This window comes from Nannospalax galili, unplaced genomic scaffold, assembly GCF_000622305.1.
Source record: "Nannospalax galili isolate Female #2095 unplaced genomic scaffold, S.galili_v1.0 scaffold492, whole genome shotgun sequence".
Taxonomy (NCBI): Eukaryota; Metazoa; Chordata; class Mammalia; order Rodentia; family Spalacidae; genus Nannospalax; species Nannospalax galili.
In genome coordinates this window covers 719,021-736,206 of record NW_008332217.1, presented here as the reverse complement: position 1 = coordinate 736,206, position 17,186 = coordinate 719,021, and the positions used below count along the sequence as shown (strand labels likewise).

The 17,186-nt window shown below is 47.7% G+C and overlaps 2 protein-coding genes across 11 annotated transcripts in view; one reads left to right on the top strand and one right to left on the bottom strand.

The window, feature by feature from the left end:
* Sulf2 (sulfatase 2) overlaps window positions 1–12,281 on the top strand; it is a 108,761-nt gene extending 96,480 nt beyond the window's left edge. For 6 of the 7 annotated variants that reach the window (XM_017796725.2, XM_017796724.2, XM_029560806.1 and 3 more), the window contains exons 12-21: window positions 4,380–4,608; window positions 4,698–4,794; window positions 5,151–5,245; window positions 5,970–6,029; window positions 6,437–6,606; window positions 6,822–6,964; window positions 7,905–8,028; window positions 10,037–10,070; window positions 10,310–10,363; window positions 11,356–12,281. In XM_017796725.2, the coding sequence (XP_017652214.1) occupies window positions 4,380–4,608; window positions 4,698–4,794; window positions 5,151–5,245; window positions 5,970–6,029; window positions 6,437–6,606; window positions 6,822–6,964; window positions 7,905–8,028; window positions 10,037–10,070; window positions 10,310–10,363; window positions 11,356–11,386 (1,037 nt within the window). In that variant the 3' untranslated portion in view covers window positions 11,387–12,281. The remainder of the gene's footprint in view (window positions 1–4,379; window positions 4,609–4,697; window positions 4,795–5,150; window positions 5,246–5,969; window positions 6,030–6,436; window positions 6,607–6,821; window positions 6,965–7,904; window positions 8,029–10,036; window positions 10,071–10,309; window positions 10,364–11,355) is intronic. The other variant, XM_008827457.3, reaches the window with a different exon arrangement.
* The window catches only part of Ncoa3 (nuclear receptor coactivator 3), a 100,354-nt gene continuing 94,811 nt past the window's right edge, over window positions 11,644–17,186 (bottom strand). For all 4 annotated transcript variants that reach the window (XM_008827454.3, XM_029560804.1, XM_008827455.3 and 1 more), the window contains 2 exons: window positions 16,919–17,060; window positions 11,644–16,112 (listed from right to left, as the gene is read on the bottom strand). In XM_008827454.3, the coding sequence (XP_008825676.1) occupies window positions 16,101–16,112; window positions 16,919–17,060 (154 nt within the window). In that variant the 3' untranslated portion in view covers window positions 11,644–16,100. The remainder of the gene's footprint in view (window positions 16,113–16,918; window positions 17,061–17,186) is intronic.

The following is a 17,186-nucleotide window of genomic DNA, read 5'->3' as shown; positions in this document are numbered from 1 at the left end:
TGCTGTGACAGACCTGACCTTGGTATTTTTAGGAGGATTGTGGAAGTGTTCTGAACTTTGGGCTGGAAAAGCCATTGAGTGCTCAGTTTGTTGTTGTGGAGCTTGGAACAGTTATGTTGAAAGTTGTGGACAATGGAGGCCTGGCTTATGAAGCTTCAAAGGGAAACAGAGACTATCAGGGCTGTTCGTGTGAGATTTGGAATTGAGAATCTGTGGGTTTTGGTTGGCTGGGACTGAAAAATCAGCTGTGATTAAGAAGAGACCAGAACCTGAAGTAAAACCTTTGCTTTGCTGGGACAATTGATGCTGGTTAGCTGGGGCTGAAAAATCAGCTGTAAGTATCAAGATAACCAGCACCATTGTGGTGAAGTCTTCTGGGAGGTATTTCCTCAGGGGCAGCACACAGAGGGGACCCGCGCCTCTATTTCAAGCTGGAAGCAGGACTTGGTAATGTGTAAGAGTCTCCTGCATGGTTCTGGTGTTGAAAGTGTGAAGGGGTCACAGAGAGCAGCTGAGGCTTGGCACTGTGAGAGGCCAGGAAAGGCCATAGGTGAAAGTGCAGCTTCAGTTACAGCAAAGACCCCAGAATTGAAGGGGTCATGGAGAGAAACTGAGGCTTTGCACCCCAAGAGGCAAGAAGAGGCCATTGGTGAAGGTGTAGCCTCAGTTTCAGTGGAGACCCCAGCTTTTTGGAGATGCTGGGACCATGGGATGACCACCAAGGACAGCAGTAGGTATGGAATGGAGCTGGTCTGGGCCTGTGAGACAAGCTGTTTGTGCTGTGGATGACAGAGTCAGAGAAGTGGAGCTGCCAGAACCCTTTGGAGTCCAGAAGATCGTGAGTGAATCCCAGATGTCCAGCCTTGAGCTACTTTGCTGGACTTTGGTTTTGCTTAGGTGTGCCTGATTCTTCCCTTTGAAATAAGACAGTACTTGTTTTGCATTTTACAATTAAGAGACTTTTAAAAGAGACTATGGACTTTAAAGTGTTTGCATTTTTTTAAGGACTGTGGGGCTTTTAAGGTTGTACTGTCTTATATTGGGATATTAGTGTTAACATCATATCTTGGGGACAAGAATTGGAAAGGTTATGGTTTAATAGTGATGTGTTTGTGTCAAGTTGACAAGGGATCAATTGTGCTGAACAGCTTTCGTGTCAACTTGACACACCTGGCTTGAGGGGAGCCTCAATTGGGGAATTGACTCCATTGGGCTGGCCTGTGGCCATGTCTCTGGGGCATTTTCTTGATTGTTGAGTGATGTAGGGGGGCCCCGGCCCACTGGGGGCGGTGCCACCCCTGGGCAGGTGGGCCTGTGTTGCATAAGAAAGCAGGCTGAGTAGGGGCCAGGGGAGCAAGCCAGTAAGCAGTGTTCCTCCATGGCCTGTGCTCCAGCTCCTGCCTCCAGGTTCCTGCCCTGAGTTCCTACCTTGGGCTCCCTGATAAACTGTGACCTGGGAGATGTAAGCTGAATAAATCCTTTCCTCCCCAAGTTGGTAGTGGTCAGAGTGTTTTGTCACAGTGATGGAGAGACAAACTAAGACAGATACATAGATAATCTTTAAACAATACAGGTCCTTGTGGCTCAAGTAAGCATCCTCCATCCCCTGGGCCATTAATGCTTAGAGGAAAGTGGCAAATAGGCAGCAACTGTGCTGTGCCCTCGCCGTCGGTAAGGGTAGAGTACCCAGGGTATGGTGGTTGTGCTGTGCCCTCACCTCCAGCAAGGGCAGGTATCCAGAATACAGGAAAGCCCTGTCGGTGTAGCTCACAGGAGCCCTGTGAGCAGAATGTGGTGGTCACTCCCCAAGGATGGGAAAAATGGGTCACATAAGCCAGGCACACGCCTTTAATCCCAGCACTCCAGAGACAGAGGCAGGCGGATCTCTGAGTTCAAGGCCAGCCTGGTCTACATAGCGAGTTTCAGGCCAGCTGGTGCTACAGGGAGACCCTGCTTCAAAAAGACAAAAAAAAAAAAAAAAGATGAGTCACATGGCTGATTTGGGGGCTCCAGTCCCATCTCCCACCCAACATTCTTTCCTCTCAAGGGTCTGCCCCTCAGGACAGTCTGACCCTTCTTTCTGAGCAGCCAGAACAAAGCAGGCTCAACTGGAGGCAGGTGGTCTCCAAGGGGTGTTCACTGGCAATGTCTGAAGACACATTTAGCTGTGACAGTTGAGTGGTTTGGTATAATACCGGCACATGGCAGGTAGAAGCCAGGGATGTTGCAAAGCACTCTCTAACGCAGAGGATAGCCCCACAGGGCAGCTAGCAGTGCTGAGGGTTAAAACCTGCCTCCTCCCATCCACTGGGACCTCAGGTGCAGTGTAGAAGCCAGGCAGAGCCAACAAACCCAGAGGAGACGCCAGAACGGGACAAGGAAAGGAGCATCCTGGGACAAGCTTAGGTGTGGTACAAATCTGCAGCCCTACTGTATGCCAAATGCTGCAATTGGGACACTGGCAAGATGTTAACCTAGAGCTCATGGACAGGACAAGATTTAAGTTAACAAAGATCTAGCAGTGGAGGGACTCGGTTGTAAGGATGCAGGTCCAAACTAGGAGCTAACATTTCACTGGGAGCAGAGTAATACCTGAGTGGTGGCACAGGCCTGTCCTCCCACTACTTAGGAAGCTAAGGCAGGAGCCTGGTCTGTATAGTGAGACCCAGATTCTGGCAGAGAGCCAGAGGGCAACTGACCTGGGCTTCATGGGGTCTCCTGTCTGCGACAATTCCTCAGCGAATAGCTGTGCTCCAGGGAAGCTGTGTTTTCAAGTACAGGCAGGAGGCCAGACTTCGGCCATGGTTGGGACATATGCCCCATGCCCGGCTTAAAGCTGGGAGGTGGGGTGCAAAGACAAAAGCAGCTAAGAGCCCCAAGCCAGTTCAGAGTCTTGGCACCTGCACACCAGGGTAAACAGAAGCTGAACTGCAGGGAGGCCTTGCTGTGGAAGAAACGGCCAAGGAAAAGGGAGTCTGGGGCCAGAAGAGGCTCAGCCTTGCAGAAGAAGGCAGCTTGCCCTTGCCTTTCCAACGCTGCTACACAGAGACAGAACTGAAAGGTATCAAGTGGCAGCCCTGGAAGTGGGTGGGCAGGAAGACAGGATCCTGGAGCAAGGCCTCACGGGGGAAAGAGACCCTTTCTCCCGAGTCTCAGCCTTGGTACTGCCCCCGCCAGCCTCCTGCCAGTCACCATCGTGGTTACCATCTATTGGTCATTCGAGCCCTTCTCTAAATAATGTCCATTCGGAGGGAGACAGGCCCAGGCCGGAGTAAGGGAGGCAGAGCAGGACGCATAGGGAGTGTGGTACACCAGATATCTCAGCCCCCCACGTAAAAGCTCCTGCAGGCTGGCCTCAAACCAAACCATGTTTTCTGGTTTCTTTTCACAAATTCCTGCCCAACTGCCTTTGCCCCATGTTTTTATTTGTAGTAGTTTTGTTTTGGGGTTCTTTTTGTTATCTTTTGAGATACTGTCTCCCTGTAGCCCCAGCTGTCCTGGAACTCACTATGTAGACCAGGCTGGCCTTGAACTCACAGAGATCCGCCTGCCTCTGCCTCCAGAGTGCTGGGATTAAAGGTGTGGGCTGCCATGCCCGGCTTTTTTATTTATTTATTTTTTCTGGTCAACTTACCACTTTTATAATTTGATACAGTTCAGAGTAGTCTCACTACACTCAGTGATACAGCACATCTGCTAGGTCCCAAATGTTTTCGCCACCCCCAAAAGAAACTACAAGCCCCAAAAGCAGTCTCTCTGCCCGGCCCTCTGCCCCGGCAACCACAGGTCTGCTTCTGGCCTCTACAGATGTGCCTACCCTGGACAGCTCAAAGACGACAGGGCTCCAGACCCTTGTGCTGACCTTCCACTCACACTCTTGACGTCGATCTAGGCTGTAGTGTGACTCACAAATCCATCCTTTCTCTTGTCAAATGGCCTCAGTATGGATGCACCATAACTTATTTTTGACATTACCTTTTTAGTGTGTATGTATATGTGTGCGCCACAGCACACGTGTAGAGGTCAGAGGACAACTTACAGGAGTTGATTCTCTCCTTCCACCAGTTGGGCCCTGGGGATCCAGCTGAGGTGGTAAGGCCTGGTGGAAAGCGCCTTTACCCACAAAGCCATCTTGCCAGCTCCAGCCACCATAGCTTCTTTACCCAAGGGAGCTCTTCTGAAACTCCTGTCACTTGTTTCTTAGTTTCCCCAATGTAACCTGCTTCCTTCCCGGTAGATCCTGAGCTCACATGTCTTGGGCAACACTGAGCCTTGTGTTTGGGATCCCGGCCCTGTCTTGATTAATGACTTGCTGCTGGGGGTTGGGGGAGACATGCTGGCCAGCTTCTCTAACCCAGCTTCCCCTCTGACATCCACAGAGTACAAGACCAGCTATGCCCGTAACCGCTCCATCCGCTCTGTAGCCATTGAAGTGGATGGTGAGGTGTACCATGTAGGCCTGGACGATGGGCCCCGGCCCCACAACCTTACCAAGCGGCACTGGTCAGGGGCCTCGGAGGACCAGGACGACAAGGATGGTGGCAGCTTCAGCGGCACTGGAGGCCTCCCAGACTACTCAGCCCCCAATCCCATTAAAGTGACTCATCGGTGAGAGTCGAAGTGGAGGTCGGGGTGAAGGGACAGGCTGGGCCCCTTTGCATACCTCAGGGCCACCTGTGACCCCTTCTCTTGAGCAGGTGTTACATCCTTGAGAATGACACGGTTCAGTGTGACCTAGACTTGTACAAGTCCCTGCAGGCTTGGAAAGACCACAAGCTGCACATCGACCACGAGGTGAGGCAACTGGCACAGCACTGTCAGGCGCCACAGGCTAGGGGACACCGGGGACACTCAGTGTCCACAAGGAAGGCAGGGAGGTCCCCATAGAATCCACAACCCTAGAATGGCACCCGGCACCTGAGAGCCAGTCCTAGGTCCAATCCAGGGCTGGATGGCTGAGGGAATGTGGGCCTTCATATTTTAGGCCTACAAGATGGTCTGCCGGGCCAGGGGGGGACTCGCAGCTCCTTCAGGGGAGACTGGCTGGAGGGGAAGCGGGGCTTCCTTCCCCGAGGAGAACCATGAATGTGTGTGTCCCATGGAGTGCAGCTGCCGTGCAGTTACCAGGCCTCCTCTGCTTCCTCCCTCAGATCGAAACCCTACAAAATAAAATTAAGAACCTGAGGGAAGTCAGAGGTCACCTAAAGAAGAAGCGGCCAGAAGAATGTGACTGCCACAAAATCAGGTGAGGAGGCAGCACGGGGTTGCTCACCTTTCACTGCTTTTTAACCCCTTCTTCACCTGTCAGGACTGAGGAGTCAGTAATAATCCACATCCCCATTGGTGCAGATGGTCAGGCTGCACTGGACTAGTGTAGGGCCTTGTCATGCAGAGCTGGCTTCAGCCGGGGAAGAGTGGTATTCACTGTCCTTAGGAAACTGCTGGGCTCAAGGGCTCCAGGTCCACACCACCAGCTCAGGGGCCCCTGGCAAGTTCTGCCTGCTGTCGTGACCCTGCCAGCTAGATTGTCCCACATTGACAAAAATGGGCTCTGTCTATAGTCACTGGCACCGTCCAGTGTGGTAACCGCACACCACATGTGACTCCTGAACATGGTGCCAGAATTTTACTTGATTTGAAATGAATACCAGAGCTGACTTAAAAGGGCATATAAAACTCATTCCCCAGAGCGGGCCCCCCTTCTGACCATGAGGTAGCTAGCCTGGTGGGGACCAACCTCCAGAGGCCAAGGCTGACACCACTTGAAGCCAGGCCCAGCCTCTAAGTCTGGGCTCAATTTTACCCACCCTGACCTTATAAAGGCCTTCAAGCCAAGTAGGGAGCTGTCATCCTGGGGATGACTGGGGATGACTCTCCCAGTCAGGCATTAGTGACAGAAAACACAGTGTACACCTGCAAGGGTGTCCTGCAAGCCTCTGACACCTGGGGGGTGGGAGGGTCTGTTGCAGTTACCACACCCAACACAAAGGGCACCTCAAGCACAAAGGCTCCAGCCTGCATCCTTTCAGGTAAGGACAGGGATGGGACCTGGGTAAGGTGCCAGATTAGGAGATTACCTCCTGTAGCTAAAATTTACAAGGGAAACAAAGAAACCTGGGCTTGCTTTCCCTGGGAGGCTGGCCAAGCCTCGGAACGCCCCCTTGTGGCTAGACATGGTGCTGCAGCCACATTAAGCAGTGGGCACAGGAGGATGGGCTCAAGGTGTGAGTAGGGGTCCCGATAGCCACCTAATTGCCCTGCCTCTGTGCTGCAGTAGGGCAGGAGGAGGCTACAGGAGAAAGACCCTGGGGTCTGGCCCTAGCTTTGACCTGGCAGTGGGACTCGGAGCTCTTGATGGCTGGACCTGATGCACCAGAAGAGCAGGGGGGTTGATCCTTCAGGGATCTAAAGTGTGTGTGGTCCTCTGTGCCCCCAGGAAGGGTCTTCAGGAGAAGGACAAGGTGTGGCTGTTACGGGAGCAGAAACGCAAGAAGAAACTCCGGAAGCTTCTCAAACGGCTGCGGAACAACGACACGTGCAGTATGCCAGGCCTCACGTGCTTTACCCATGACAACCAGCACTGGCAGACGGCACCTCTCTGGACATGTAAGCAGACTGAGGCAGACGGAGGACAGGTGCACCCGGAGGGCCACAGAAATTCACTTTGCATGGCAATCTGCCTTCCCCAAGCTTGAGAGGGCCTCACTGCTGGAACCTTGAGGTCTCGTAGAAACCTGTGTCTGTTACTTGGGGGGAGGCTGACAGACAGATGGTCCTCTTCCTGCAGGCACCACTCTGAGCATTCTCTCTTCCTTTGGCAGTGGGGCCTTTCTGTGCATGCACCAGTGCCAACAATAACACTTACTGGTGCCTAAGGACCATCAACGAGACACACAACTTCCTCTTCTGTGAATTTGCAACCGGCTTCCTGGAGTACTTTGACCTTAATACAGACCCCTACCAGGTACAGACAAAACCATAGAAAGGGAGAAATGGGAGAGTTGGGTCAGAAAGACGCACCCTGGGGGCAAGAACAAATTTCCAAGTCCCGTTGTTTTCTAAGACGGGATGAGAGTTCTGGGGACTCTGTGCAGTCAACCTCTCTACCTCCATCGCCCTGCATCTGTGATCTGTGGTATACCTCTTTGCTCTACCTCAGGCACATACTGGCTACAAGGTTCAACAGGCACATCTATGGACCTCTAGAGCCATGGAGTTACAGGGTCAGGCCACGCTCTGGTGTAGACAACCATGACAACACCCAGCATGTCCCTGTGACAACTCTACTCAGCATCCCTATTTTAGACCATCTAGGCACATACATGATTGAAGTATCCCAGAACCTCACAAGACTAGCGCAGGCAACAGACAGGGCACCTGGGACGGACACATGCAAGTCCTGTACACGTGGTTACTGTAGTGTTTTGGCACTATAGCTCTTACGTAGGGTGGTCTCAGTGTTGGCCAACCATCTACCTCATTCGAAAAGCCTAAGACAGCTTATATGCCATCAGACTTTCCGATGTCAGCTGCTCGGGTGCTCACAGCCATACAGCTTTCTCAGATGGGTTCAGCCCATATTTTACCAAAGGGGTAAGGTGGCTGACAAACCCAAAGCTTGGAAGGGCTTTTTTCTAAGCTATGTAAGGTTCCTGACCAGTGACTCCAGAAGTTCAGGGTTAAGGACACAGGCATGGTTTTTATTCTTGCCATTCTCAATGAGAACACCTGGTGGAGAGAACACTTACATACTTTGAATCTTGTGGAAGTAGAGGCTGGGGTGTAGGCAGTACCCCAAAGCGCCTCCACTCCTAGCCTGCCTGGATTGTCCTCTGGTTTGTAGACTGTTGGGGCAGGGGGTCCCTGGACGCTCCCTGCTGACAGCCTACCTTTTTCTCCACCAGCTGATGAATGCGGTGAACACACTGGACAGGGACATCCTCAACCAGCTGCACGTGCAGCTCATGGAGCTGAGGAGCTGCAAGGGCTACAAGCAGTGCAACCCCCGGACCCGAAACATGGACCTGGGTGAGTCCCAATTTGGAGCCTGTAGAGTGCAGGGTCACGTAAGAAGGAACTTAGGTCATGTCTACCCCAGGAGTGAGCCCAGAATTATAGAGTGGGGTGTAATTCCAGACAAATCATCAGGAAAGTCAGATACTCCTGCCCTGGCAGTCAGCTGCTTCCACAGAGTTGAGCACCTTACACCATCTACACAGAAAACAGATTTCCCCTGTCGTGTCCTGTTCCTCCCTTTTGTTCATTCATTCACTGAGAACTTAAACCTCCAGCCATGTGGGTTACTGGGAAGCAAATGTGACAAGATGTGGAGCTGGCCTTCTGCTCAGGGAAAGAGTCCACACAGGGATGCCTCTGACTTGAATGGATGACACAGGGCTGCAGTACACTGTGCTCATGAGGGACTCTGAGACAGGTCGGGGTGGGCACTGTGAAGGAAGCAGCAGTCAACCTTTGGGAAACATGGAGCGCTTGGCGGGGCACTAGAAGGTAAAGGGGTATATGTTAGCCCAGTGTGGCTGAAGCAGACCCTAAACGTGGTGGAGGAACATGGCTGGCATGGTCAGACGGCCAATCCCATATGGGCTTTGCAGACCACAGGAAAAAGTTTACACTTTGTTGTGGATGCTATGGGAAGCTGGTAGAGAGTTTTACACCCAAGCAGCCAAAAAGTCTGCATTTAAAAAGGAGAGAAGCTGGGCATGGTAGAGCATAGCTTTAATCCCAGCACTCAGGAAGCAGAGGCAATGACCTCTGGGATCAAGGCTAGCCTGCTCTACATAGTGAGTTCCAGGCCATCTGGGGCTACAGGCAGACTTTGCAGTCCTCCCGCCCCTAAAAAAGGACAGATTACTGGATTCTAGTAAACAGTGATGAATGGCAGGTTACCCAGGAAGATGGTAATGTGGGAGACTAGGTTTGTGAGCACTGATGATGGAGAGATAATGGATTTGAGGTCCAGTGCTTAAACAACACACAACATGATGACTAAAGACGTAAAGGTATCAGAAAACGAGGCTTTGTTGGGACAAGGCAAAATCAGCAGTTCTAAGTTCAGGATGCCAACTAGATGTTTTAAGATGGAAAACACTGTGGGGCATGGTGGCACACACCTTTAATTCCAGCACTTGGGAGGCAGAAGCAGGTGGATCTGAGTTTGAGGCCAGCCAGAGTAGCACTGCACTTACATGGGTGCAGGCAATACATGCATACACATAAAATAAAAATAATAAATAAAATTAAAACTATATATATATATATATATATATATATATTAAAAGGATGACTGTCATGTGCTTACGACTGTCATGTGCTTACTACCCTAACAAAATGCAGTGGCTCAATACCTCTGGTCACTGAAAGTCTTGGGAGTTTCTACTTGTATGTAGGAAGATGCCTGGAGTGCCCATCAGGAAAGTGGCACACTGAGCAGACAAAATCCAGGTGTGCCAATCAGTTTTGGTTATGAGGTGAGAAGGGCAAGTGTGGCTACCAAGGCACTGATACTCCCTAACATACCCCTCACATGCTACGTGCCAGGCATGATACCCAGTGTTTTATGTACATTAGTGGACATTCTCAGGATGGCCCCTATGAGGTGACTCTGTCCTTAGCAATGAATGAAGCCACTGGCTGACTCCCAAGCCCACGTACTTGATGACACCACCACATCCCCAGGAACTCTTCCTCACAGCACACACAGGGTCTCCAGCCCTCTTACAGGCCCTGGCTGTGAGTCCTCTGTGGCACTGGTGCCCATACTGTGCCTGTGTCCCTGCCACAAAGGTCAGAATGATGGCTTATGCTAGCACAGCTAATGGGGGACAGCAGGTGGGCAGTCTACAAGGCCACCTAGGAGATGACTAAGGGACATTAGCAACAGCCTGGCATTGTTATGAAAAGCCAAAGGTGGTTCTGGGTGTTTCTTCCTTAGACGACAATCATAAAGCCTGTCAATGCCTGTGCAGCTTTACCCTAAACTACCTGTTCCCATTCTGTTCCTTTCTCCCCCATTCAGGACTTAAAGATGGAGGAAGCTATGAGCAATACAGGTATTTGGTTTTGTTACTAAAGCTTTAGGTAAGTTCCCCCATCTTGACCTGTCCTGTAGTTTCATGTCTGTGAGGTTTGTACCTATTGAGAAATTGTCCTTTCTCAGTCTGCCTGGGGCCTGGGTGACCCACTAGTGACAGGCGTCACCTCAGAGACCTTCTTTGAATAGTTCTTTGGGGAGGCTTTCTTTCTTGGTGATGATTAACAGTCATTCTCCTTTTGGCACTTGAAACCTTAGGCAGTTTCAGCGTCGAAAATGGCCAGAAATGAAGAGACCTTCTTCCAAATCACTGTGAGTTAAGAACCAGTTACAAAGAGATCTGATTCTGACTTGCTTGCTTTGTTTTACTGTTTTTTCAGTACTAGGAATTAAGTCCAAGGCTCACCCATGCTAGCTTCGCAAGCACTCTACCACTGAGCTTTACCGCAGCCCAACTTACTTCCTTTTGCCAGAGCTGTTGCGTGTGCATGCCATGTCTTTATTATCCCCACTGTTCCTGTGCTGAGAAGGGAAGCAGTAATAAGTTGTCTTTCCTGTAAGCTAGCATGTGAATACATTTCAGACTACTATATTGCTGTTCTCGATAATAATCTGTGCTTAGAAACTTGAGCTGTCTTAGAGGTTGAGAAGCGGTTAAGTATTAGAGCTGTCAAGATACCTTGAAGGCTGTGGTTGCAGAAGCGCTAACTGGTACATACACTCAGCAGTAGAATGCCCTCATGACATGATTTCTAAACAGCTGTGAGGCCATGTGGAGACAGTGGCTGTCATGTGTGACCTCTGGTCTATTCGAACCTTTCATGCAAATGAACATCTGTGGCTTTCTGAAGATAGTAATTAAATGAACCAGCTTCCAGAATGTACATCTCACATTCTCCTTTAGCCATGATTTTATCCAGACCCTTAAATGCCACCTTTGCCAGCCACTGAGGCTAAGTGAGCATTAAGCATTGAGAAATGAGGTGGAACAGTTCCTTTCACGTGGACTAGGAATACTCACTTCTAGCAGCTATATCCTTGAAGCAGAACTTATGCCACTCTAGGACTGATTTAAAAATCCAAAGTAACTCCAGGTGTGGTGGCGCATGCCTTTAGTTAGTCCCAGCACTTAGGGAGGCAGAGGCAGGTGGATCTCTGTGCGTTCGAGGCCAGCCTGGTCTACATAGTGAGTTCCACGTCAAATGGGGCTACAGGGAGGCCCTGTCTCAAAATGTCCACACACACACCCCCAATTCCAAAGTAGCACGATAATCAAAGGCTGAGAAGTTTGTTTTGCTCTACAGGGGACAGCTTTGGGAAGGCTGGGAAGGTTAAGCAGCCACAGAGACGGACCTCCAAAACCAGAGGCTTGATGTGGCTGCACAAGCCGTGCAAAACCGTGTGATCCCCAGCAGACCCATGCTGAAACAGGCTGCCTGAGAGACAGGGCCTGCTCCTGGCTGATGTGGAATTCCTGGAGGATAGCAGTCTGGAGCAGCAACTTCCGGAGGCCCATTTTTGCCCTGCTTTGCTTTGGATTAAGCCGCACCACCTACATAGAATGAGTTTTCACTTCCAAAAGTTACCACAAGCCCTCTGAGAGGCTCAAAAGGGAAAAAGTACTGATTTCCATGGAAATTTCCTCCATGGGTCAAAGTTGCTGGACTTTTAAAAAATCATGGCGGGGGGGGCTTGTTTTAACCTTACTCTTTTAATTCATCACAAAGAAGAAAGCAAGGATAAGGGCAACTCACAGGTGCTGCCGACAGCGCACAGTCTGACAATAAGTTAATAGCACAAAACAGTAACCTTTACCTAGCACGATGCCCGGTTGCCTCTAAAGAAGCTGCCTTCAGTGTATATGTGACTATTTACATGTAACCAACATGGGAACTTTTAGAGAGTCTCACTAATAAGAAATCCCAATTTTCAAGAGTGGTGGTGTCAATAAACGCTCTGTGGCCAGTGTAAAAGAAACCCCCTTGCACTTGTGGACATTTCTGCTCCTGCCCAGACACCGTTCCATCCAGGATTCACTCTTTTGTTGTTCATCCCAGAACTGACATTTTTTAAGGTACTGAAAAACCAAGTTGATGTGTGTTCCATGTTTTAATGACATTGTATTTGTAAAGAATTTTGTAGCATTTAAGTATTGTCGTACTGTGTTTAAACCCCTAGCAACTGGACTAGCCATTGGTATGAAGAAATCTTTGAATTTTGTAAAAGGTTATCTCGGGAGTTTTTTGCTTTTATTTTTTTTAACTTTAAGCATTCAAGATACTGTCGTGCCTTTTTGGAAGGAGATGTCTTCAGTTGAGAGGATTTTTAAAGGGAAGCAGATGGTTGTAAATTAATGATTAAAATGTACCATGCATTTAGGAGCATCACAGGTAAGTCTCACACTCGCTCTGGGACTCCATTTATAAAATCTTAATTTCAAGGCAGTTCACCTTAGCTGACTCTTCTTTGTATCGGGTAGGATATGTGTGTGGCTGTCAAAATTCTAAAACCTGAAGAAGTTGGGGAGCCCTCAGTCTCCATCCCAACCCCCCTCTCAGCAGAGGGTGCTCAAGTTGTATCTAAATAGTCTTGTTTTTCAAATGCCCCCAACAGGTTCAGGCTGTAATCTTCACGGAAACTGCTCCCATTATTTGAAACAGGATTCCTTAACCCTCTCTTCTACCCCTAATCCAGCAGTGTTAAGAAGAGAGGAGAAAAAGCATGCTCTTAGGCTCTGATTTTAAATAGGAACCTTTATTTGCAAGGACATCCAAACGGTCAACAAAGCATTCATAGCTTACCACCCCATCTCTGAGTCACCCACATGTGGTTTCAATTCCTTGCAGTGTAAAGAATGACTTCAAATGTTTTAAGTAACAGTGTAAACTGGATTGAACCCGAATTCATTCTCAATGCTGTACGTCAATTCCTGAGAATTTACTGCTCTCAGAATGACATTTCCATCTTCTTCAAAATTCCATAGATTGAAAGGGAAGAGAAAAGGGGGAGGAGGCAGGAAAAGGAAAACACCTGCTCATTTTGAGATCACTTGCCTTGGAAGGGACAACCCCTGTTCCTTTGGTGCAAGAGCACAATTTCAACTAGCCTAGAGATTTTGCTCCTGTAAATTCCCTACTTGGGAACAAAACTCAGACTCTGGAGATAAAAAGGGACCTGGACTGGCATGTGGGCAACTGGCAATCCTTCCTTGGACATTCCAGCTGCATCTACCTCTGAATCAAAGCAGTATCTTGTGGATCAAGCCAATTAACTTTCTATAGTACTCACCCGCTATATGCCCCAACTCAGATATTGAATGCTGATGAACTAAGTAGGGCTGTTAGTGATACTTAGACCCTTTGATCCAGGTACACAATTTAGGAAATGGCATTATAATACGAACATCAACAATGCAGCTTCTATTTATTTTTGAAGGAAAAAACATGTTCCCATAATATCATTTAGATCTTCATAAAAAATATTTATTTATAGATCTTTGGATGCAGCAAAAAAAGTAGGAACTGGAAACATCCCACATTCTAAAAGCAGATGAAAAGATTACTTATACTGTTTGCCCAAAAGATACCGAGGTTTTAGAAGGGCTCAGGAAGGAGGTAAGGAGAGGTAGGCAGCAGGAGCACAAAGAAACATCCAAAGAAGATTAAAGGGCAGTAAGAGTTAAAAAAAAAAAAAATTCTCACACTAAAAGAAAATCAAAATTTGAATCTGCACCAATAAAAATCAACAAGTAGAAAATATACAAACATAATAAACTTCATTTTTTTCCCCATACAAAAAGAGGGTGCCATCCAGTTAGCCTGGAATTGGGATACTGAGGAAAGAATCACAAAGTTGTTTGAAATGATTTTTAAAAGTTAAGAAAGGCAGGAGCACCAGCTGTCCCCCCCACACACAGACACATACACACACAGACACACAATTTAAGCAAGGAAGGCTCAGACACACTCAACCTGACAGAACAAGGCTGAAAAAGAGACTCCCTCTGCTGTGCCTCCTCTGTCTCCAGACAGGAGGTATCACCTGCCAAGCATTGAGCGACATAACGGAAGCTTACAGATCTGCAATCTAGGATTGTTTAAGCTAGAGGCAGTGGGCCGCTCAGAAGGCAGAGCCCATAATGATGGCCATGCTGTTGGGAAAACAAGTCCATACCAGACATAGTTCTGGAAATACAGACTTCACTGTTTATATCAACAAAACATACTCCCTTCAGAAATCTCTAGAATGATTAGCTAAATGTATCATGTTTAAAAACCAAATGGTCCTCAGTTATTCCTGGAATATTACATCGTTTTTGTTTTTGCTAGCAGACATTTCCAACTAACCAAATTTCATTCAACAGTCTGAACCTAAGAGGACCCTAAATAAAGAGCATTAAACTTGGTTTTCCCCTACTCCAACCGGACTAGGACAGGTGTCAAAAACAGGCAACAAAAAGGGGGGTGGGCAGAGGCTTGAGTGCCAAGATTTGTTAGGATTGTGGGTCAGAAGCATGGCAGCACTAGCAGTCTGGTTCTGAGATCCTTCAAAATAACCATGACACTGTTCTAACAGAGAGGTAGTGAGACACTACGGTAGCAGAATGGCTGGAGAGCTGAGCCGACAGCAGAGCCACAGCAAGGACGTGAGGCCTGTGATCTAACCCGGGGCCGCAGGTCCTAGAAAACCAAAGTCACGAAACACTCAAGTTTCTTAAAACTGTCACTTAAGTTATAAACTCTTAAATTCAAGACTCCTTTTGAGATCTAATTGCTTGGTTTGTTGTTTATAATTGCTGAGTTTTTTTTTTTTTTTAAGCTCATTTCCCCATATCCTTTCCTCCAAAATTAACAAAGTGCGTAGTTCTCTGGTAGAGGAATTTTTTAAAATTCAAATGTCTACATCTAAACAAATGATCACTTTAAAAAAAGTATTTAGATTAAGAGACTGAAAAGAGTGAGGAGGATAAGCTGCAGTCTCCCCTCCTGCCCAGGCCAGGGGATTGAGGAAGTCTCTTCTGCTCCCAGCCTACTGCAATTGACAATGTTAAATATTTAGCTTCACGAACTCTGTAAAAATGAGCTGTTGTGACCTACAAAAAAGGTATATACATATTTTACATAATACAGTATCTTAAAAGGTCATATTTACAAAAAAAAAAAAAAAAACTATTCACAGAAACACTGCAAGATTCTGATTCAGAATGCAGTACCTGGCCTTGGGTTTCAGAAGTTTATTTTAAAAAGCATTATTGCTCTACCATATAGGCAAAGGGTGACACCAGTACTTTAAAAACAAACAAAAACGGTTCTTGTCTAACATTACTGCAGACAAAAACCAGGAATGTGGTCCACCATTCCTCACGACCTCAAGAATATTGCATTTCTCCATTGTTTTTTAAATAAAGTGCACTCAGCTGCACGTTAGCATATTAATTTGCCACTGCTGCAATTAAATACTGTTATCTCATCTTCCCTTCTGCAAAGCCATTTAACATCAATGACAAATCCTTGAGTATTACAGGACATTAGGGTTAAATGAAAATCATCAGGAGAAAACTTAGGACAACAGAAACTAGAGACAACGCCAACTCAACAACCGTCCACAGAGGAGAAGAATGCAGAAATGCAATTCTACTGGACAGAAAGTCAACACAAAATTACTTGCTAGTGACAAAAACACTTGAAGGTGGACTATGCTCTTTGTCCAATACGGCACTAGAGAAACCCTAGCCCACCTAGATTTATTTGAAAGACTTTGGCTAGCAAGGCAGAAAGAAGTGACACTGGAGCGTTGTGATGATGAACATTCCCAGTCTCCAGAATCACATCCCTATGAGGCAGAACACCAGGACATAGAAGCAGGGGAATCAGGTAGATAGTGCGCTTCAGCTCAAGATCCAGTCCCGTTCAAATGACACCAGGTAGAACACCAGGGGAGATCAAGCTGACCATTGCTTCCAAGCAGAATGCCTGAACAGTGCTTCATTACCTCCTGATGATCCTTGTGCAGTGTTCATTTGTACAGTGTAGAGGGCCCAGTAGAGATGTCAGCAGTATTTCTGTTGACAACCAGAAAAAAAAACCTGAGTAACACATGGGTTCAGCACAACATAAAACAGACCTATGTTTTGCCAGGCTAACTGGTTCAGACTTTTCAGAGCCTATAATATCTAAAAGCTAGGCCTTCAAGTGATTTTTGCTGGGTGTGGTGGTACACACCTTTAATCTCAAGCACTCAGGGAGCAGAAGCAGGTTGAGTTCCAGGCCAGCCAGACTTACATAGTAAGACCATGACTCAAACAATCAAAAAAAAATTGATTTATTTTATTTTTTATTTTACTTTATTGGAGACAGGGTCTACCTGTAGCCCCAGCTGGCCTGGATTTGCTATGGAGACCAGGCTGGCCTCAAACTCAAAGAGATCCGCCTCTGCCTCTGCCTCTGCCTCCCAAGCGCTGGGATTAAAGGCGTGCACCACCATGCCTGGCTATTATTTTTATTTTATGTGTATGAGTGTCTTGCCTGCATGTATGTGAGTGCACCCATGTCATGCAATGCCTCAGAGGTAAGAAGAGGGCTTCAGATTCCCCTGGAACTGTAGTTAAGGATGGTTTGTAGCTGCCATGTGGGTGTTGGGAATCAAACCCGGGTCATCTGCAAGAGCAGTCACTGCTCTTAACCACTAAGCCATCTCTCCAGCCCCCCAAAATTGATGTTTTTAAACACTGTTTTTTAAAAGGTTTAAAAGATTTAAAAAATCCAAGTTAAAAATCTACTGAGGACTTTTAGATTATAGTTAGAGTTCTGGTTCTATACAAAGAAGAAAAGCAATTTCTTAGGAAAGGTAAGAAACAGATTCCTATACCTGATCAGGACCCATGGGCATGCCAGACATGGGCATGGAGGTCATGTTCATCTGTCCCAGGTGACCACTGCTGCTGTTCACGTGCACCATACTGTATGCTGCAGGGTTCCCCTGGGGAGCAAACTGCTGCTGAGGAAAGGAGCTACAAAACAAGGGTGGTGTTATCTCCAATCAATTTAGACCACAGGGCATACACACACAAACTATCCCAGTTTTGCCAAATGTCCCTCTAATAAGCAAGAAACATCAGAGAAAAACTTCCTGACAG